This window comes from Ceratotherium simum, chromosome 14 (assembly GCF_057802395.1).
Source record: "Ceratotherium simum simum isolate JZ-2026a chromosome 14, ASM5780239v1, whole genome shotgun sequence".
NCBI classification, from domain to species: Eukaryota; Metazoa; Chordata; class Mammalia; order Perissodactyla; family Rhinocerotidae; genus Ceratotherium; species Ceratotherium simum.
The window spans coordinates 63,753,220-63,776,960 of record NC_141913.1 but is presented as its reverse complement, the minus strand read 5'-3'; the positions used below and the strand labels follow the sequence as shown (position 1 = coordinate 63,776,960).

The 23,741-nt window shown below is 36.5% G+C and overlaps 1 protein-coding gene across 11 annotated transcripts in view; it reads right to left on the bottom strand.

Moving 5' to 3' along the window:
* The window catches only part of ATP9B (ATPase phospholipid transporting 9B), a 280,439-nt gene that overhangs the window by 212,894 nt on the left and 43,804 nt on the right, over positions 1-23,741 (bottom strand). For all 11 annotated transcript variants that reach the window (XR_015554337.1, XR_015554338.1, XM_087439362.1 and 8 more), the window contains one exon: positions 14,833-14,941. Coding sequence is in view for 9 of the 11 variants with exons in the window: in XM_087439362.1 (XP_087295488.1) it covers positions 14,833-14,941 (109 nt within the window). In the remaining 2 variants the exon portion in view is untranslated. The remainder of the gene's footprint in view (positions 1-14,832; positions 14,942-23,741) is intronic.

The following is a 23,741-nucleotide window of genomic DNA, read 5'->3' as shown; positions in this document are numbered from 1 at the left end:
AGCGGTTAAGTGCACACGCTCCGCTGCGGCGGCCCGGGGTTCGCCAGTTCGGATGCCAGGCACACACCGATGCACAGCTTGTCAAGCCATGCTGTGGCGGCGTCCCATATAAAGTGGAGGAAGATGGGCATGGATGTTAGCCCAGGGCCAGTCTTCCTCAGTAAAAAGGGAGGCGGACTGGCAGATGTTAGCTCAGGGCCGATCTTCCTCACAAAATAAATAAATAAATAAATTTTAAAAAAGGAGAGGAAGAGAAATAGTTTCGGGTATAAGATGTAGCAAATGTAGTAAATAATTTTAAAATATCTTGAGACATAGAAAACATCCTTTTTTAGACTCCTTAATCAAGATCTTACATTTCTGAGAGAGATTTATTATTCTGTCACATGATAACAGACACAATTTATATTTAACAGCCTTTAATTTTAGGCATTATATAGTGATCACTATTCATTTCTATGGAACTTCCTTGCAATTACATGTTTAAGGAAAACAGTTGATGGTAAAATGCAGTGCCTAAAGTTCTGAAATGTTAAAAATATTACAATATGAACAAAATATGAGAAGGCTAACCACAGTATAGTGTCAAATCAATATAATAATCTACCTCTCATATCTGCTCAGAGTATATATTTCTAAATTTTGAAGAACTGGTCAAGTTATTCAACAGCTCTTGATTCTCTAATAATTCTAATCTTGTGCTCTGGGGACTGCTTGAACTTCCTTTACAGCCTTTGTCACATGAACTCATTGACTTCTTTTCTGTTCTCTTTCCCAAAGAACAGTTAGTGCACTGGACAACAAAGACGGAGGAAAGCTACTGCTCCCCACACACCTGTCCCCCAGCGACAGCCCAGCACCACGACCCTGAGCTGCCTAACCTGAACAGCCATGTCTACACTAATGGTTTCATTTCTGACCACCCTTTGTGAACCGACTTGACAGCTGATCCTAGCAACATACTAACATCAGAGTTGGGAGAGACTGTTAATAACAGAAAATCTCTAAATTTTAAAAGTCACAGCACATATAAAACACACACCTGCTCTCACAAACCAACAGAGCCATAAACAACACAAAGTGTTTATGAAATGGGCATTTAAAATTTAATAATTTCAGAGTGACACTTGATAGAAGCAAGGTCTAAATATAGTAACAAAGATACTTCAATGTATATGCCAGTATTTAAACCTAATGACAGTTTTTCTTGAAAATATCCTATTCAAGCTACCATCAAGTACACACTCAGGAAGTCATACATTACTGGCCTTTTCCTTTTTGATGAAATAGTTAAAAGTGTATATTACCAAGTTAGTTAACAAAAGTCCTTTCCTCTCTCTAAACTATTGCAATTAAACCTTTCCATTAAATCCTTCTTCCAGCAATAAATGTCCCTTGCCACTATGCTTCAAAAGTATAACAGCTTACGTGTTTCTTTCTCATAGAAGGAAAGCATTCATCTAACTTGTTTCATGAATCAAGTTTTATGGTCTCCTCTGAAGAAAGATCAAAAAGTAACTCAAAGAACTACGTATTCTTACTCCAAAGCTTCTTAAACACCTACCCTGGCCACCAATCCCAATGCTATTCACTATCTTTTGCCTGTATAAAAAGAATATATTAAATGGTCTCCATTATTATCATTTCCCTAATTCAATATGAATTCCAAATTACTAGTTGAAAAAACTAAGGATTATGTTTATCCCCACCCACTAATCTCCATTATTTGACAATTACTTAGAAGATAATTCAAATGTTCACTATTAACGTGCACATTCTTCACAAGTGATCTCAAACGAACCTTCTGGCTTTCTCTGCTGCTCCACTTCCCGGTGTCCCTGTTCTCTCTGAATCTAGCACCTGATCCTTCAGCTACATAACACCTTGCTTACTCTTTTAAGTTCTCTGCACTTGCTGCTCCTTTGGACTGAAACCCCCCCCCTTCCCAGACCTCCTTACTTACACAGCAAATAGAACCTTATGAAGCCTTGAGCAACTCTATGTAAGCATCAGCAGTATTTTATACATGCCTCTAAACAACGAACGTGCTTGAAGTGCTACAAACATTCAAACATCTGAGTGTCCACTAAATTTCAGATCCTGTGACAGGTTCAAAGCATAAGTGAAATATACATTTATAACATTTAGTTTGTTCTTCACAAATACATATCCAAACTTAACCCATTTTTAAAAAGAAGGAATTTATAACCATTCTATTCCTAATCAGTTAAAATGGGTCAATGTCATAATGGATTAAAGAGGATATAACCATATAATCCACATCTAACTAGACAAAGACATTATCAAATAAAGATGAAAATGTATGAATTACTTATTTCCCAACAAAACACACACAGGGTGATAAGAATAGAAGATAAATAAGCAACTTTTAAGAAAAGGACTTGATCACATATAAGAAGCACTCTAGACGACCAACATCAGATTAATAGGTACTGCTTCCTGGGCAGACAACTACCCTCTACGTCAGTAGGCTTCTGGCTTGTCTTTGTTATTTGGATAAGAATGGCACTCTCTCACCCAACTCTCTCAACACTCACGTGCGTGAGGAGGTAGAAGTCTAACTTAAAACAGATTATGAAGCAAAGTGGGTAGTTGGGAAGTAAGTAAATTAATATATTAATTATATTAATACATTACACAATATACTAAAAGAGAAACCTATACTCTGAAAAAACACAATATTGCTGAGAGAAATTTTACAACACCTAAATAAAAGGAGACATATATCTCATTCACGGGTCAGAAGACTTAATATTAAGATGTCAATTCTCCCCCAAATTTATGTATAGATTCAATGCAATCCCAACAAAATCCCAGCAGGCTTTTTTATAGAAATTGACAAGCTGATTCTAAAACTCATATGGAAATACAAAGGACCGAGACTAGCCAAAACAACGCTGAAAATAAACAAAGCTGGAGGGCAGACACTAACTGACCTCAAGGATTATTATAAAGCAACAGTAATCAAAAGAGCATGGTATTAGCATAAAGCTAGACAAACAGATCAATGCAGAAAGAGAGTCCAGAAGTAAGTCCATACATGAAACACAACTGATTTTTGACAAAAGCATACAGCAATGCGGTAGGAAAAGGATCGCTTTTTCAAAAAACGGTCCTAGAAACAACTGGCTATCCACACTTACACCCATATTTTGTACCAATACAAAACTGACTCAAAATCGATATACGTAACACAAATCGTAAAACTAAAAAACTTCTAGAAAAGGAAACAAAGGAAAACACAGCATAAAGTCTATGTAAACTTGAGGTAGGCACAGAGTTCTTAGCTAGGACACCAAAAGCACAATCACGAAAGAAAAAACTGATAAATTGGACTTCATCAGCTAGAATATCAAAGGGGCAAGGAATACTGTAAAGGTATGGGATTGATGAACTGGAGGTTGAAAAATAGTTGGAGTCAGGTATAAAAGGCAGTAAGCTAGAAAGACAGGAAGGGACGCTAACTCCAGGTCAAGTGGTCTCAAAGCCATGGGAGAAAAACAACAGCCAGTTGAGAGGGCTACAGAGGAAGCAGGAACCTCCGAGAAGAGGAATGTTTCAATGAAGCAAGAAGGAACGTTTGAAAGAAAGGTTTAGGTGATGAAGGAACACAGATGCCAGGGGGCCAGTAACAAAAGGGCAAGGATGAGGATGAAGATGCACAAAAGCTCAAGGTAACTAAAATGCAGAAGATGAAGCATGACTTTAAAGTCTGAGGATTTCCAAGTTCAGTGACATGAACAAGGACGAAGGTCGTGTGAGGCTAGTCCTGAGGCACAATGGCCAAGACCGTGCTCAGGCTGCGAGACTGGGAGGTTTGGGCAGGGGCACAGGCCTGCCCTTTATCTCTGCTGAGGAAGTACAGAAGGATTTACTCAGGGTACATGGACCCCTTCCCCAATATGCACCCGGGATAAAAGTGGCAACAAAACGAGCAAAGGCCAACCCTCACAGAACTGGCATTCTAGTGAGATTAAGTAAGGCAGAGTGGAGTTAACACATCGACAAATGAACTGTATAAATTACAGCCTAGGAAATAAGAAAAAAGGAAATACTACAGTCTGGGGGGAAGGGTTACAAAGCATCTTGCTGAAAATAACCAATTTTACCCTTACACATTCACTAGCAATAACCAAAGTAGTTTTTAAAAACATTCTTTAGCAATACCAAAAAAAAAATTAAAATGCTCAAATTAAACATAGTCAATTCTTTTTCTTACTCTATCAGTAAAAAAAGAACTTTATAGTTTTAGAAAGAATAATGAAATATTACATCGTGACAAGAAACATTTAAAGATAAAACACTGAATGTTATTCACTGGACAAATTATGTCAGCCAACCACTTCCCCTCTAAAATTATCTTAGTAGCGAAAATAGTCCATACCATCTGTGTAATTACCAATAAAGAGTCCAGAAGCTGCTAGAAGAGGCTATCCATACAGACTTTATAGCCCACCAATGCACACATCTTTTGCCTAAAGCAATATGCAGAACTAAACACTGAAATAAGTATCAATATCAATTCCCTGCATTCGCCAGATAAAGATTTTGTAGAAAATTACAATGGTTTGAAAAATTTAATAAGTATCTCAAATGTTAAATATTTTATCAACTAACAGATACAAAAGAAAATTACATGGTATTACTAGAGAGGACACACTTCAAAGTCTTGGTTAAGTCCTCTGCTCTTTGCATAAAGGAAATTTCTAACCTTTGTTTTCTGTAGTTACATAGACTTCTTAAATATCTACCAAAGGTTAAAATACAAAATATTGTTAATATGAATGATTTGTAATTAACAAGTTCTAAGACTCTCAATCACTAAAATCAGAAGATGTATAAAAAGGCAGTCTCCCTCTCTCATGAACCTATAAATGTACAAAAACCCAATGTCCTAAGAGAGTCTGTATGGTTGTATTGAGAGAGAGTATGAGCCAAACACAGTTCAAAATTGTCCCTCATCTCTTATTTCCTCTAAATTTCCAGTAACCTACCTGATAGTGGCTTACTTCTCAAATACTCCTAAATATGGAGATTGATATCAATCCTTGGAAAGAATGAAGAAATGAACACAAGGAGACTGCAACACAGCTGTGAGGCTGTTATTAAGGTTTCAATGCCACTGGTCTAATTCGTGAGCCAAAGTAAAATTTCCCAATAATCTTATATTTATAGTGTCTCAGTTTCATGTTTCTCAGAGAACACAAGAAAAAAATGAAAAATAACTGCTGGAGGGAGGGAGAGAGGGAGGGAGAGGTTTCCCAAGATACTACAATGTACTATAAAGGAACATTATTTAAAATTGGTATGGAATTGGCATAGAAATTTAGATGGATCAGTGGGGCAGAACAGAAAGCAGAGGAAAAGGTTCAAACAAATCTAACATATTCTTCACAGGTCTGAGAAAAGAACTTTAATAACTGGTTTTAAAGTAACTAATTGACCATTGGGGGGGGCGGGGGGAAGAAAAGGGGGGGCCAGCCCCGTGGCTTAGCGGTTAAGTGCGCACGCTCCACTGCTGGCGGCCCGGGTTCAGATCCTGGGTGTGCACCAACACACCGCTTGTCAGGCCATGCTGTGGCAGCGTCCCACATAAAGTAGAGGAAGATTGGCACGGATGTTAGCTCAGGGCCAGTCTTCCTCAGCAAAAAAAAGGAGGATTGGCATGGATGTTAGCTCAGGGCTGACCTTCCTCACAAAAATAAAAAAAATTAAAAAAAATTTTAAAAAAAGAAAAGGGACATCTCTTCTACATTTAATACATACCTTAAATGTAAAATTGCAAATGGAGTAAAACTTCAACTACAAAAAATGAAAACACAGAAATACTGTAAGGAAATTAAAATACTCACTTACATTGGGATTGAACGGACCTTTTAAGATTCAAGTAAAAATCACAAAGGAAAAGATCAGAAGATCTACATACACAAAAATTATCAATTTATCTACACCTAAAAAAATTATTAAAAAATTAGCCAAACAAGATAAAATTATTTGCTACATGTGATAAATTTCTCTAGTAGAGAAATTATAAGGTAAAAATGGACACGGAAACAAAAGGTAAATAAACTTTTATAAAAGATCAAAAACAAACAATGAACTGTTGAAAGGTAAGTAGCAAGCAAAACACAATGAGAGTGTTTTTCACCAATCAAATTGGCAAGTTAAAAAATATGTTATATCCAATGAGGACAAGGATGTTAGCAGAAGGGTACGTGTGGGCACCCTGGAGTACAAAATGGGGCTACCTTACTGGGTACCTCTCTAACAACACATCTCGAGCTTAAAACTTTTCATATTTGATCTGCGAACTCCTCATTTACTTAATCACTCCATTTACTGAGTGCCTACTATGGGCCAATCACTCTACTTGGCCTGGGAGAAACAGCAGTCTGAGCACGGAGCTCAGAGTCCAATAATTAAAGGTAATCACCAGAGTAGTACCAGTTACCAAAGGGAAGTACAGAATACCACCAAACACACATACATACACACAACTCTTTTATGTGTAAGAAGATACTTTGTGCTAGCCAGTAAGTATTTTTAAACCTATGTTTCATGTGTTTCAGGCCCTAATCTCCAAACAATGCAATAAAAAGTGTTAAATGTATGAATATCATGAAGAAATGAATTCATACAGATGCTCTTAGGGTGACCTAAGAAAAATACTGGTTATATGGGTAATGAGTATATACATCTACTCCTCCATACATACATATATATATATACACACACATATATCTAGTCCTGAGTATACATTATATGGTCCTTGAGTATACATGTACACCTTGGCACAGCCACAGAGAACTAAACAAATGAGATAATGAATCTAAAGTGTTTCTACCTGACATACAGTAATAGATCGATAAATAGTACTGCACTGCAAAAAATGCAATAATGTATGTTGAATATTCATGAGTGAATATTGAAATGGATTATTGTAAAATGCTGCTTAGACCACAGACAAGAAAGATGACTTAAGTCTACTTCAAGAAAGGGGACTATATGAGATGAATATGTGAAAAGCTGAGCATGTTGATCAAAGAACTATTTTGACTATAGAAAATAAAATATACATAAATGATTTCCAAATATCCATTATTCTACTTTATCTACACTGTCACAAAAGTGGACAAGAGAAAATACTACATAAATAGAATAAGGAAAGTCATCAATGTTTCTTTAACTATTAGATCGCAGCAATCAACTATGATTACTTCCAAGTGTATCAGCTCCTAAGCAATTTCTGCTGGAAAATTCAGCTAACACTTGAGTATACTATTAAAAAAAAAAAGAAAAAAAAAAAACTACCTTAAGATATGACTGTCACAAAATGAAATCCTTCTTGCCAAGTAGAAAATATAGTAATTACAATCACATTTTATGATTTCCCTGTGAAAGTGGACATAATGCACAGGCAACATGTAAAAGGCACTAAAGAGGGATTTAAAAATCTCTTCATTTTTCAAGGAATAATTATTACTCACAAATGGAGTAAATTTCACTGAAAGATGACAAAATTTCATTGAGACGTTTCAAAAACTTTTTTAAATGTACAAAAACCAGAATAACCATTTTAACAAGTGTGCGACAACACAGTGTTCATAATATGAATCAAAGATGCTAAAATACATAGGAATAAAGAACATTGTCTTTTTTTCTACTCTACACAGATATGGTTCCTTTTTGGCAAGGAAACTGGAACACAAGAAATATGTAAATATGTAAATATTCTCTCTCACATTCACACACACATACACACAAGCAATTTACATAAGGTTCAAAGACGACAGACACGCTTCTCTCATATGTTTGAATACTTGTTAAACAACAAAATGCCGGAAGTATTAAAAGAAATAGCTAAGATATACTGGAAAACAAGCATCACAAGCTGTATGAAGGAACAACAGCACAGAATTAATTCAAGTTCCATTTCTAAATATAAAATTTCACGTTACCTTTAGGTTTAAATTTGGAATATACACTAACAGTGGTTGATATGACTTAGCCCTGCTGAGATGTGGTGGCTGATTAAAACAAAAACAGATAAACAAAAACCTCTGAATTTATCCTACCTGCTAGAATACTGCATAAACTCTTTAAAAAGCATCGTTCACGACTTACGTGTGAATCTCATAAGGTTATCATGGTGCCTACACACAGTGGGTACTCAGTAAATATTTGTAGAACTGAACTGTGAACTAGCCAACCAGATGATTACAATCAAGATATACAATTTACACACCCCTCCCTAGCAATAGGAAAAAAAGTGGCATTGATTCCAAGAATCTGAAAGTAGAATGGCCACACAATTCAAACTCCTGTTCACCAGGAATTTTTGCAAAAGCTGCCAACAAGCCAGGAAAATCTATTTTATCTTCTCCTCCTTGACCCTACCTCTGATGCTATCCATTAGAACATAGTAATAACTAATAAAAGCAGTCAAAAACAAGGAGAAAGAAAGGCAAGTAGCAGCAATGGGTATGGAAAATTCCCACACAAGAAGAGCAACTTATGAGGCAATAAAACAAAGAGCTAACTAAAAATCCTCCAGTGTTGACTGAGATCATATGCTGTTAAAATATCCTCTGCTTCCAAACGCAGCACCTTTAAGATATTAGCATATTTAAAAGTGGAAGTGGCTTTCCTTTTCAAAAGAAAAAAATAACAACAAAGAACGTTTCCAGTGTATTTCTACAAGAATGTGCTTGAGAACTCCAAATATAAAAAGTTCAAATGCTGTAAATATGATACAACAAACCACAGTAAATCACATAAGTAAGTAGCCACCAATGCCATTCAAAGAATAGATAACAGTGAAATACTGGAAATTAAGGAGATGAGCAGCAAATATTCTTGATAAGAAAATAAATTTTAGGGGCCGGCCCTGTGGCTTAGCAGTTAAGTGCACGCGCTCCACTGCTAGTGGCCTGGGTTCGGATCCCGGGTGCGCACCGATGCACCGCTTCTCCGGCCATGCTGAGGCTGCATCCCACATACAGCAACTAGAAGGATGTGCAGCTATAACATACAACAATCTACTGGGGCTTTGGGGGGAAAATAAATAAATAAATAAAATCTTAAAAAAAGAAAAAGAAAATAAATTTTAAACTATGCCCAATAATAAGCATAAACATGCACTGTTTATATTCTAGATTTTACTTATCAATCATTTGCATTAGAATAACCAGCCACGAAGCAATGTGCCACAGTTGAAAGAACACTGGATTGGCAGAATGGTCCAGGGTCACATACAAACTCTACCAAAAACTACAGTGATTTAGGGCAAATTATTTAGCAGGAGCCTCAGGTTTCTCATCTGTAACTTGGAGATAATAATACCAACCTACCTTGTATGATAGTTACATAAATGAATATTATGAATGTTATCTGACACAAAGAAGTCAAAAAATAGCTATCATTATCATCTACATGTAAAACGTCCATTTCTTAAATCACCAGCAATGATGACCAATTTTGTAATAAAAGGTAAATTTCCATTTGTATTTAAAATAAACCTAATTAAATTATTTTTAAAGTATTTAAAAATACTTTAAATATTTAATAATACAAAAGTATTATTTTAAAGTATTTCAAATATCACACAGGTGTAAAAGACATTAATATTAGTATGTCTTCCTCAACATTTTATACTATTTTTAGGTGAAACTGACATAACATAAAATCAGCCTTTTTAAAGTGAATAATTCAGGGACATTAGGTACACTCACAATATTGTGCAACCAACTCTAATCAAGTTCCAAAACATTTTCATCACCACAAAAGGAAACCTCATACCCATTAAGCAGTTCTCCCCATTCTCTACTTCCCCAGATCATAGCAACCACAATCTGTATTCTATCTCTATTAATTTATTCTGCATATTCCAGAGAAATGAAATCATAAAATATACGACCTTTTGTGTCTGGCTTCTCTCACGTTGCATAATATTTTCAGAGTTCATCCATGCTGTATCTTGTATCAGTATTTCATTAATTTTTACAGTTGAATAATATTCAAATGTATGAATATACCATAATTTGTTTATCCATCCATCCACTGAGGGACACTTGGGTTGTTATCACCTTCTGGCAATTGCAAATAGTGCTGCAATGAACATGGGTGTATGTGTATTTGCTTGAGTCCCTGTTTTCAATTCTAAATTTATCTGGGAATGTATTAATTTCTCTTTCATTTTTGAATGACACTTTTCTAGATAGAGAATTCTTGCTTGACAGTTTTTTTCATTTACCATTTTAAAAACGTCACCCCACTTCCTCCTAACCCACAAGGTTTCTGACTGAATGTTCCCTGGATGTGATGAGTCGCTTTTCTCCTGCTGCTCTCAGAATGCTCTCTTGGTGCTTGGGTTTCAAGCGTTGGATTACAGTGCGTCTCAGTGTGGACCTCTTTGCATTTGTCCTTCCAGGAGCTCACTGAATTTCCTGAATGTGTAGATTCATGTCTTTCATCGAATTTGGGACATTAATGGCCACTATTCCTCCAAATATTCTCTCTGCCCTCTCTCTCCTCTCCTCCTAGGATTCCCATTATGTGTACATTAGTACACTTGATGCTGCCCCACAAGCTTGTTAGGATCTTTTTATTTTTCTTCATTCTTCTTTCTGTTCCTCAGACTGAATAATTTCAAGTGACCTAGGTTCAAGGTAACTAATTCTTTCTTCTGCTGCTCAAATCTCCTATTGAAACTCTCTAGTAAGTTTTTCACTTATTGTATTTTTCAGCTCCAGAAAAAGAAGCTTTTTGCTTCTTTTTTTTTTTTAAATGATTTCTATACCTTTACTATTAACACATAAATTCTCCTGATATCTTTTAGCAATTTTTCCACTGTTTGCTTTAGCTCCTTGAGCATACTTAAGTCAGCTGATTTAGTTTTTGTCTAGTAAGTCCAATGACTGGGCTTCATCAGAGACAGTTTTTGTTAATTTCTTCTGCGAATGGGCCACACTTTGTTTCTTGGCATGCTTCATAATTTTTTGTGGAAAACTGGACATTCTGAGTATTAATATCTGATAAGTCGGGAAATCAGATATTTCCCCATCTTCTGGGTTTGTTTTGTTACTTGGTATAAGCTACAGCCATGTATATATAGTGACTTTTCTAAACTATGTGTGTAAAGTGTGTATTCTTTGTCATGCATGGTCTTTGAAGTCTTTCTCACTTTAGCCTGTGTTCAGCCAGTGTTTGAAAGGGATTTCCCAGCATATGAGGAGAAAGAGAGAAAGGAAAGAAGGGAGGAAGAGAGGGAGGGAGAGAGGAAGAGAGGGAGAGACGGAAGGAGGGAGGAGAGAGGGGGAGAGAGAGAGAAAGAGGGAGAGAGAGAGGGAGGGAGGGAAGGGGGGAGGAAGAACCGCCTCTCCCAGTCTTCGCAGAATGGCTCTATGGCTGGAGACTCCATCACTTAGCCAGGTGTCTACAACTCTACCTCAGCCTTCACTTCTGCTTGTGCTAAGCCTAGAGACTGACCAGAAGCAAAAGTTCTTCTTAAGTCTTTTCTGAGCTTGCACTAGCCTTGATTGTGACTTTCAAAATTCCCCAGTAAACACGGGCACTTTTGAATGTCCTAATTTTCCAAAGAAATTCTCTCCCCAACTTTTTCTGCCTGGCATTTGACACTCTATTGTATATCTCAACTGTAATCTTTTGCCCCAGGCTACTACAACGTTTCCTTAGCCTTATGTATGCTTAAGAAATGCCTGCTGCTTTTTCGCTTTTCCGCCCTAAGTTCCAAGTGAGGTGAAAGAAAGATGAGCATCTTGGGTCACTCCTTCAAGTAGCCCCCAGATAAGTTAAACACACAAACACAATTATTTACAAATAAGTCCTGCTCCACCCCCTTCAGAGCCAGGCTCTGGAGTCCAAAATATGGAACGTGGGCTGCTGTCTTCAAGACAGGCAGCAGGATGGGCACCAAGTGGAGCAAGGACACGTGCAAACAGCAAAGAGCTTTCCCACTGTTTTTAGGTTGCCTTTTCCCGGATTCAACAATCACTTGGGTGCTGTAACTCTCTGACTATTTTTCAGAGTTCTGATGAAGTTAATTCTGACAGTTTCTGCTTGATTTTTCAATGCTTCTGTGGAAGGAAGGGCACGTGTAGCTGCCTACTCTGCCATTTTCACTAACATCACCATACCATTTATTTTTGAATAATATAATTAATATACAAAAACAAATCTCTGCTCATCCCAAATGCTACAATAAAACAATTTAAAAAATAAGCCAGGATCCACAGTATAGTCTAAAAAAGACAAACCAAAGTTAACACCTAATTTATCTGGCCATTCTGGGGATTCTTTTTCCCAAAACTAGAGCTTACCTTCTTTTCTATAGTACGCCTTTCCTCTACGATGTCACTACTTTAAGCATCAAAGCTTTTTTCACAATTAATCTTGCAATTCAATCGAGAAAGAACAGACTTTTCAATACATGGTAGTGGGACAACATAATATTCACATGCAAAAGAATGTAGACCCGTATCACACACCATAAACAAAATATGAAATGAAAATGATTCATAGACCTGAATGTAAGAGCTAAAACTATAAAACTCCTAGAAGAAAAGATAGAAGTAAATCTTCATAACCTTCGGTGGTAAATTGTTTCTTAGCTACAACCCCAAAACACAAGCAACAAAAGTAAAAATAGATGAGTTGGACCGAATGAAAATTAAAAACTTATGTGCATCAGAGGACACCATCAAGAAAGAGAAAATATAACCCACAGAATGAGACAAAATATTTCCAAATTATATATCTGATAACAGACTGAAATCTAGAATATACAAAGAACTCTTACAACTCAACAATTAAAACAACAAACAACCCAGTTAAAATGCAGGTAAAAAATATGAATAAACATTTCTCCAAAGAAGACAAACAAAAGTCCAATAAACCATGAAAAGATGTTCAACATCTTTAGTCATTAGGGAAATACAAATCAAAACCACAGTGAGATACTACTTCACACCCACTAGGATAGCTACAGTCAAAAAGACAGACAATAACAAGTGTTGGTGAAGATGCGGAGAAATTAGAACCCTCACACATTGCTGGTGAGAATGTAAAATGCTGTAGCCAAATAGGAAAATAGTTTTGCAGTTCCTCAAAAACAGAGTTATCATATAATCCAGCAATTTCACTCCTGGGTACATAAACAAAAGAAATGAAAACAATGTTTACACAAAAACTTGTACACAAATGTTCACAGCAGCAATATTTACAACCTAAAAGTGGAAACAACCCATATGTGCATCCACTGATGAATGGGTAAAAAACAAAATGCAGTATTTGAAAAGTGGAATATTATTTGGCAACAAAAAGAAATAAGTACTGATACATACTACAACATGGATGCATCTTGCTAACATTATGCTAAGTCAAAGAAGCCAATAACAAGAGACCACATACTGCATGATTTTATTTATGTGAAATGTTCAGAAGAGGCAAATCCATAGAGACAGAAAGTAGATCAGTGGTTGCCTAGGTCTGGAGCAGGGTAGGAAAGGGGCAAGAATGAGGAATAACTGCTAATATATTCAGACGTTCTTTTTAGAATGTTAAAAATGTTCCAAAATTAGATAGTGGTGATGGTTTCATAACTCTGTGAATATACCAAAAACCACTGAACTGTATACTTTAAATGGACAAATTTTATGTTATATGAAATATATCTCAATAAGCTGTTAAAAAAAAAAAAATTATTTTGGACAGGATTATTTAAAATACATAATTCACTAAAATAAATAATGTCCATCTATAAACAGAAGAGACAAAATCCAGTCTAAACTTCTTCATTTTTAAACAGACTTTGAGGTCATTATGAATATCCATTTAGTTTTTCAATGTCTTCTCTCACTGTCAAGGTTTCATTGTCACTCTTCTACTGTCACATGCCTATTCATAAAAGCTTCACCCAATCTCTTCCTAATACATTGCTTCTTTTCTACCACAGATTGAAAAACCAAATAAACAAGCTCTTTAAAAGCATAAATTAAGCAAGGGTTAAAGCCCTTAATGAAGGTTAAGGAGAAAACAGGCACCCATCAGTTACCAATCTGGTCATGGTATTTATTTTAGGTGCTCAGTCCTTTCACTTAAGTATAGTTTAAGGCCATGGGACAAGATGTCTAATCTTCATGACTGTGTTTAAAATATAACCCAAAGAGATATTTTAGATAAGGTGATATTATGCCTCACAGAAAACGTGTGTACACCGCTTGGGTTTCACAGGTGTCTAAGCACACAGGTATTATATACAAACTGTAACAGAGCATATTATATAATTATTCATATATATACGCATGTGTTATTCATATACATATTCATGTAGATGCATGTGTACGTGCATGCGTTTAAGTGTATGTATACACACACATACATCCAAGCATCTAGAGAATGAATAAAAATATACCCTGAAACTGTATGCACTATATTATTAAGAGAAAATTAATTAGATACCAAATGCCATCACACACTATTTTCAGTAACAGAATTAAGACATTTTCTTTCATTTATATTAATTCTAAAATGATGATTACATTAAACAAATAGTAAACTGGATTAAAAGTGTCTTGCTGGGGCCAGCCCAACGGCTTAGTGGTTGGGTTCACGCACTCTGCTTTGGCGGCCAAGGGTCCGCAGGTTCAGATCCCAGGCGCGGACCTATGCACTGCTCTTAAAGCCATGCTGTGGTGGCAACCCATATAGAAAGTAGAGGAAGACTGGCACAGATGTTAGCTCTGGGACCATCTTCCTCAAGCAAAAAAAAATGAAATAAAGTGTCTTACTAACCTCTTACTGTAAGCTTGCTGTACAGCTGTGAATTCACTTCCTTGTCTCGCTGAAAACGCCGAAATTCATCAATTGCTTCCCTCGTGATAGTAACAGCCAAGACAAATCCCTATAAAACAAAAAATAAGGTACTTAAGAAAACTGGACTTTAACAAAAAAATAAGGGAAAATTCTTTTACTATTTAGTTTTATTTCCCCCCTCAATTTATATTACTTCTCCAACACAAAATAAATGAAAACAAAGAGACAAAAAGTAACAATGAAACACTACAAAAAGAATATAATACATAGTAAAAGATTTACAATTCTTACTATACCAAAGAAAATTTTTTGAATTCACAACATAATATGTACTTCAAGCTAAACTTCAGAAAATACCTAGTAATCCAAAGAAAAAGAAATTAATAGTCTTCAATAAACCCATGAATTATATTTAGAACACTCAGGCATTCAAATACCAAATTAACAAAGACTGACATATAATTTCTGCACTTACATCTTTCCGATAGAATAAAACTACTTAGGAATATAAAACAATTCCCAGATATGATACTCAAATCTGACCAATTTTCTTGCATAGTGCAAATCATGCAACTGTATTTGAGAACACAGGCATAGTCATAATGCTTTCTTTCTCTCATTTTTTAAGTAAAAACCTGAATAGATTAATTTGATGCCATCTAAATAGAATTTTTATGTACTTGTTATCTATGGTAAAGTCTAGTACACTACTAACGTGGCTAACATCCATCTTTTCTAAACGCTGTATCCATAGTTTCTAACACATATCACATGACCATTCTTCAAGTCAATCTCCTTATGATGAAATAAAGACCTCTTCAGTAGGCTTCATATTACTGACAGATGTGCTCCAGTCTACTTTTTAAATAACACAACATTGGATGAATTTCCCCTGAAAGGACAATAATCTTTTCTTCTATTTTTTTTTCTGTATAACTAATAGGCTAAATTAAACGGGCCACCAGAGAAAATGTTTCTCATATTTATTGAAATGCACTCCTCTTTATGCAGTCACCCCTGAGTGCTGGTGCAGGGCTCAAGCCTCAGTCCACAAAGCCCAGTCCTCCATTCCCTCATTAGTGATCACAGTCTTGACTTTCATGGTATAGCCATCACTCATAAATAATGTCATGAGTCTTCTCTTGCCCTCAGTTTCATCACTGATCACCAACTGCTGACTGTGCTTCCCAAACTCGAGCCTGGACCATTCTCACCACTGACACGTGAGCCTGGCTCAGGCCCTCCTCAGTTCTCACCTACATCATCATTACGGCATTGGTCTCCTGCCTCCAGCCTCATTCCCCCCCAAATCATCCTTCCACACAGTTACCAAAGTGTCTTCTACAGTACAAATTTGAAAAATACGTGGTAAAATCCTCCTCCAGAGATGAGTGCTAGCAATTTACTGCCCGAAATCTTCGATAGCTCCTCATTGCTGACACTCCTTTCACTAAAGTACAACCTTAAGAAAGGATGGCTCTCTAGCCTCAGCACCCACTCAATGATGCTTTATCCTCCAACACCAGGGAATTATCAGTAGTCTCCTGAAACACCAGGAGGTATCCCATCTGGTCTTTGCCAATATACTTCCAGTGGTTGTGAAAAGTACTATTTTGAAAAGTATTCTAAAGCCACTCTTGGAACCATTGAAGAGAATCACAGTTGGTGGCGTGCCCCATTTGCAAAGAGGAAGGTGGGCACAGTATGTGCCCATATCTGCCATAGCCCCCAAACATAACTGCTGAGGGCAGAGTTTGACCCTCACCTAGGTCCTTCAGCACATATTTTCTTTTCTTTTAAATAACAGTTTTGTTGAGCTATAATTCACATGCCATAAAATTAACCCTCTGAAAGTATACAATTCATTTTCTTAGTACATTCACAGAGCTGCACCACCATCATCACTATCTAATTTTAGAAGATTTTCATCACCCCAAAAAGAAACCCCATATCCAACAGCAGTCACCTCCCCTTCCCTCCTGCTGCCAGCTCCTGGCAACCACTCATCTACTTTCTGTCTCTAAGGATGTGCCTATTCAGGGTGATACAGGAACTCTATGTTTAGCATTTTGACGAACAGTCAAACTGTTTTCCAAAGCGGTCACATCACTTTACATGTGCTTATAAGTTCTAAGAGTTCTTTATATTATTCTGGATACAAATACCTCGTCAGATATGTGATTTACAAATACCATTTTACAAATATTTTCTCCCATTCTAGCTTACTTTACTTTCTTGATGGTGTCTGTCTTCTGATGCACAGAAAATTTTAATTTTGATGAAGTCAAATTTACTTTAATTTTTTTGTCTGTCACTTGGGTTTTTTGGTGTCCAAGATCACAAAGACTTACCTCTACATTTTCTCCTAGGAGTCTTACAGTTCTAGCTCTTTCATTTAGGTCTATGATTCATTTTGAGTTACTCTTTGTCTATGGTGTTAGAGGGGGTCCACCTTCATTCTTTTGCATGTGGCTATCCAGTGGTCTCAGCATCATTTGTTGAAAAGACACTTATTTCTCCACTGAACTGTCTTGGTACCCTTGCTGGAAATCAATTTGTCGTAAATGTATAGGTTTATTTCTGGACTCTCCATTGTATCCCTTGATCTATATATCTGTCCTTCTGCCAGCACCACACTATCTTGATTACCATAGCTTTGTAATACGTTTTGAAATAGGAAAGTATGAGTTCTCCAACTTTGATCTACTCTCCTGGGTTGTACTGGCTACTTGGGATCCTTGCATTTTCTTATGAATTTTGGGATCAGCTTGCCAATTTCTGCAAAAACTTAGCTGGAATTTTGATAGGGATCGCACTGAATCTGTAGATCAATTTGGAGAGTACTGCCATTATAACAATACTAAGTCTTTCAATTCTTGAACATGGGACAACTTTCTATTTAGCTTTTAATTTTTTTCAAAAATGTTTTATAGTTTTTAGTACACAATCTTGCACTTGAGCTAAATACATTCCTATTTTTTTCTTTTTGATGCTATTATAAACAGAACTGTTATCCTAATTTCATTTTCAGAGGGTCATTGCTGGTATATAAAAATACAAATGATTTTTGTATATTTATCTTGTATCCTACAACTTTACTCATTTATTAGTTCCAATATTTTTGTGTGTGGACTCCTTAGATTTTCCTGTATCATGCCATCTGTGAATTGAGATAGGTAGCTTTTCTTCTTCCTTTCCATCTAGATGCTGTTTATTTCTTTTTCTTGCCTAACTGCTCTATCCATTTTATCTTCAGCACAATGTTAAACAGAAGCAGAGGGAGCAGACATCTTATTCCTGATCTCAGGGAGAAAGCACTCAGTCTTTTACCCCTAAGAGTATATTAGCTGTGCAAAGTACAAAATTTTAACAACAAGAGAGATTTCTATATTATGACCAAACGTTCCCATCCTCGAGGGAAGTATGCGCTCTAGGGACTTAGGGCCAGCTTCTCCAAAGTGATACCTCGTCGTGACAAAGCAGCAGTGACATAAAGTGGTCACCAAAGAGCCTATTAGTTGGAGGCACAGAAGGACTCTTGCCTTGAATGTAAACTCATCATTTTATTACAAGTAGAGTTAGCAAAGGTAAGACAAAGAAGAAATATATATGAAAAGCCAAAGCAGCAGATACCAAAAAAAAATAGTTTTAAGAAATTTAGTATTATCAAAAGTCTTAAAATTTATACACTTTAACCAAGCAGTTTCACTGCTAGAAACCTAGCCTAAAGAAAAAACATCAAGCATCCCAGCATCGAATAGGAAAAAGTGGAAATAACCTGAATGTCCACAAATAATTCATGGCACACTCATATGATGAAATACTGTATTTCCTTAATTCAAATATGATGTTGATTTTAAAATACATCATTACTAATTTAATAATAGTCTTGGGTAGGAAGGCGATACCACTTTAAATATGCAAACTTTGTAAGTCACAACTCAATTTCAGTAACACGAAACATATGCATCTATGAATCCAGAAAATACATACAATTCTATGCAGCAGTCTCATGCAGGAGAATATTTACTGTCACAGACTCATGTTCACGATGTATAAGTAATTTCTTAAAATTCTACTTGTGACTGACTCACCTTGAGAGACAAGAAGGGAATGACTGTCAAATACATGTTATTTATATACTGATGATAGTATTTTTAAAGGAGTGGGGTTTTGTGTGTGTGTGTGTGTGTGAGGAAGATCAGCCCTGAGCTAACATCCGATGCCAATCCTCCTCTTTTTACTGAGGAAGATTGGCTCTGTGCTAACATCCGCACCCATCTTCCTCTACTTTATACGGGACGCCGCCACAGCATGGCTTGACAAGCAGTGCATCGGTGCACACCCGGGATCCGAACCTGTGAACCCTGGGCCGCCGCAGCGGAGCTCGCACACTTAACGGCTGCGACACCGGGCCGGCCCCAAAGAAGTGGTTTTTAATCAGGCGAGCATGTCATAATCACCCGGAAAATTTTCTGCAACACAGATTTGCTCAGGCCCTACCTGAAACGTGTACCATTATCTCTAATCTCCAGGGAACAGGCCCCGGACATATAAATGTATTTAACTTCTCCAGGTGAATCTAATTTTCACTCTTTAAACCTATGGCTTAAAGACAGCAAAAGTTAACTCCCAATTCATTAAGTAATTATAAACCACAAAAATGTGCTAGTTCTTAGTGCTTCTAAGAACTCAAGTGAAAATAAGCTCCCACTTCTAATATAGTAATACTAGAGAAGATGCACCAAAAGGGGGCAGGTCCCAACTTCTGAAAACAGGAGTTAAACACTCCTAAGAGGGAACAGAGCCCTGGTCACAGGCAAGGACTGCTGGCATATTAAGCTGCTCTAGGCCATATTCCAAATCTAATGGTTTATTTGAATGCAAAACAGACGTGCAGGATCAGCAACAGCCAAGAGGTGTCACTCCCACACCATCACGTCCACCTCCAGCATATCTATCCTGAGAAAACACCCAATGGGCAGCCTAGGAATACAAAGCAGATTAAAGGAAAGGTGAAGATGATACCATCATTTTCTTCATAAGCACTAGTCTATAATCAACAGGCCTCTACCTTTAGAGTTTAGATCTTCCAGTTCTTAACTGGATCATAACAGATCGGTGGTTTATGGAAGACTTCGAAAAGCAAGTCTTCCTGCAGGAAGAGGTGGGCCTTCCCATGATCCCAGCACCAACCAAGTCACAGATGTAAGCTATAGTACAGCTACCAGAAAAACCAAAACTCAACAAGAGAGTCACAGTGAAATACAGTCACCCTGGAAACAACAGAATTTGTACACGAGCCTGTTAGTCAGACTGGATGACAGGAATGTCTCATGTGGCCTGTCCACAGCCAGTGACTAAATCTTGTACCACAAAGTGGAATTCTTTTCTCCTGTTTTTCCAGATAACCCAGGAGTCATGTGGAATAAGTGCCAAAACAACATATATTTTCGTAAAAGGAGAAAAATTCTACTGATACATTACATTAGTTTACCTTTGAAGGATTATTATATGCCAGGCTCTTTTCTATGTATTTTAAATGAGTTACCTTTTAAATATCACAAAAACCTTATGAGATGTGTACCACTAGCTCCAATTTACAGATAAGGAAATTGAGACACAAAGAGAACAAGGTCACACAGCTCATGTTAACAGTGTCTCTGGATGGCGGGATTCCAAGTAATCGAGTTTTCCTTTTGGTACTTCATCTACACCTCTCGTGCACAGAGACACTCCCCAAAAAAGGTGGACAGAAGGAAGTATTTTTAAATCAGCCCGAACATCAGAGTCCTCATAGACTGATTTCTCATCTATACAGCCTACCTGGTTTTCAATTATGTATTAAGATACTGGGAATATATTTTATATGGAAAACGCAGAGTTAAAAATCCATGTTTTCTTTATCTAAAAATCTTTTGCACTGATAGATCTATGCCACCTTATTAATTTTGACAGAAGCATGGCAATCTGTTTGTTACTCTGATTACACCAGCTTTAACTCTAAGAATTGTTCTGAAAGCTGAACGATATGAAAGGTAATCTTCATTCGGACACAGTAATGTAACCACTTTATCTTCAGTTTACCCTTCTATTATACGGGAAAATATAACAGAAATTAGTTCAGAACTGAAGCCAAAAAATAAAACTGCCAGGAGTAACTGAAAAAGAAAGCTTATTAATTAAGCTATCACTGTGTTCAGAAACATCCCAGTTTTAGTTAGAGAGCAGAGGCAATAAGTTTGAAGGAACTTGTTTTCTTTAAAACTAGTGGACATCAGACATGAGAGTTTATAACCACCAGCTATAAGACAGTTTTATGCTTCACTGGCAGGGTTTTGACTAGGAAAGATCTGCAAATGCTAACTGATTCCTTTTTCGAGCAACCCTACAGAACCTTAGGGAGCCAGAAAAGATGTCAAAAACTTAAGTGTGTGTATAAAGATCACATGCTACTAAAGGCAGTGGACACAGGAATGAGGTTAAAAATACATGGGTACAGAAAGAGTAAACACACAGGAGCTTATAAAGAAACTCTTGTTGAAGAAAACTTCCTTTGATTAAAAAAAACACACCTATATGTATTCTAGATTTAAATTTAGTTTAAAGGTTTGTTAACTTTGCCTGGTTTAATAAAAAAGATCTTCTATATATAGTATCTGAATTTTCAAAGTTTTTAAAAGGTTTTCTGAAGTGAGTTTGGACCAAAGAACCATACACCCTAAGCCTTCTTCTTGATTTGAAGGTGAGCATAACACGCACATCAACTTTTCAAGATTTTTGCTAAATCAAAGGTTAAAATGTATATAAATAGTACAAGCATAGATACTCACAAATCTTCATTGTTTATTATCTAATAAAAGTTATCAGCTGAGGCTGCTGCCAAACCAAGGAACAAAAGAAAGCCATTTGAAAAAGCAGATCAATTCTGAGGTATTACAATGTGGTATCAGAGCAGAAGAGAAGAAAGCGTGGCTGTGTGTGTCAGAAGGCAACATTAACGCACTACTCAAATGGGAAAAAAAGGGCTTCTCACTTCTCTCTGGGACACTTAACCCACAATCACAGTAGAATAACAGTATCCCTTATATGAATATTGAAGTAGATTCTTATTGAGGTACTTATCCAAATACAATAAAGTTAATTCTCACATGTCAACAAAAATGATAAAGTACTTCAAAAAACCTGAGCCTGAAAATTCGAGTGAAAGGACTTAGAATTCAAGCTAGAAGTGGGAATGAGAGCTCATAAAGAAACAGAAAGTAGAGGAAACGATGCACGCGTGTGCATTCACTCCAGGTCTGGCCAACATAACCAATTTTGTAAACAGGTCAAGTTAATTCTTCATAAAGAAGCCATCTAAAAAGAACATTTTCTTTGGTCAAAACCTAATTAAATCAGTTAATAAGGACAAAAGGCAAAAGCAAAACACAGATGAATACATTTTACTTTAGATTTTTAATAAGAATTTGTGTTCTCAGACTACCACTGTTTAAGCTAAACTCTAATCCAAGATAGAAATAATATTTAAGTGGTAAATACAGCCGTGTAAAGCTAGGAATAGAACAAAGGGGCTAGAAATAAACACATCAAAATCATAAAGATGATTGTGTATTTAGTATCAGCAAGTATTTTCTCTACATTATAAAATTTGTGTAACGTTAAACTGTTTTTATTAGAAAATGGGAAAAAAAAAAACTTTTTAAAATGAGACTTCTAGGGCATATATAGCCTATAGAATTTCTGGCACATGTGCATAAGGAATAACATACAATCAGACTGATCATTACAGCAAAATCTGTAAGTGTGAAAAATCAGAAACAACCTAAAAATCTCCTTGCCCAAGAGGATGGACAAATCAATTAGGATATATCAATACAATGGAATACTTTAGAGAGGGAAAATGAATGAACTATATATGTGTCAACACGGATCAATTTTATAAACCAGCATTAAGCCAAAAAAGCATGTTGCAAAAGGATACAGAGAGTAAGATTAACTTTATGTAAAATATTTAAAGCACGCAAAACAATACTGCACATTGTTTTAATGACACAAACACAAGTAGTCAAATTATTAGGAGATACATGGCAATTTAATCTCAAATTCAACATAGAGATTACCTCCCAGGGGAAGAAACATGAGAGAAAAGAAAAAAGAAAAAGTCATCTGTATTCCCTCTCCATGGCTATGTGGCTCTCACACCAACTTTTAAAAACTGTAATATAAGCTTCAGGGTCCTCCTTCGTGTGACATATGCAACAGACACAAACACATGGCTCCCTGTTCCACTCAGGATGAAATCTGAGCGCCCTGGAAGAGCTGACCCCCACGCTCTTCTGACCTCCCTTCCACCCAGTCCCCACATCCACACACTCCAGCAGCACACCAAGATCTTTTGCAACTGCTATTCCCTCTACCTGCAATACTCTTTTCCCATTCTGCACATGGCCCACCCTCTCTCTCCTATCATTCAGATATCAGGCCAATGTCACTTTCTCAGGGGGGCCTTCCTTAACCACCCTATTGAAATAACCCTGTCATTCTCTATCCCCTTATCCTGCTTTACACTTTCTTCTTCACAGCTTGATGGTTGGCCACCTGGCATTATGGTTTTATTTAAATTGTCTTTCTCCCCCAGAATATAAACTCTATTAGGAAAGGTCTTTGTCTGTCCTAATTGCTGTTGAATCAACATTGCTTAGATTAGAGCTGGACACAAACAAACTCAACGTTGCCTGATCAAAGAATTGTATATTTCCTTGTATATATATTTTAACCCACTTTTTTCTATTTATTCTAATATATATACCTTTAATGTTATTAAACTTTTTCTAAAAATTATTTTTAAAGCTACACAGTAACACAGTATTCCAACATATGTATGG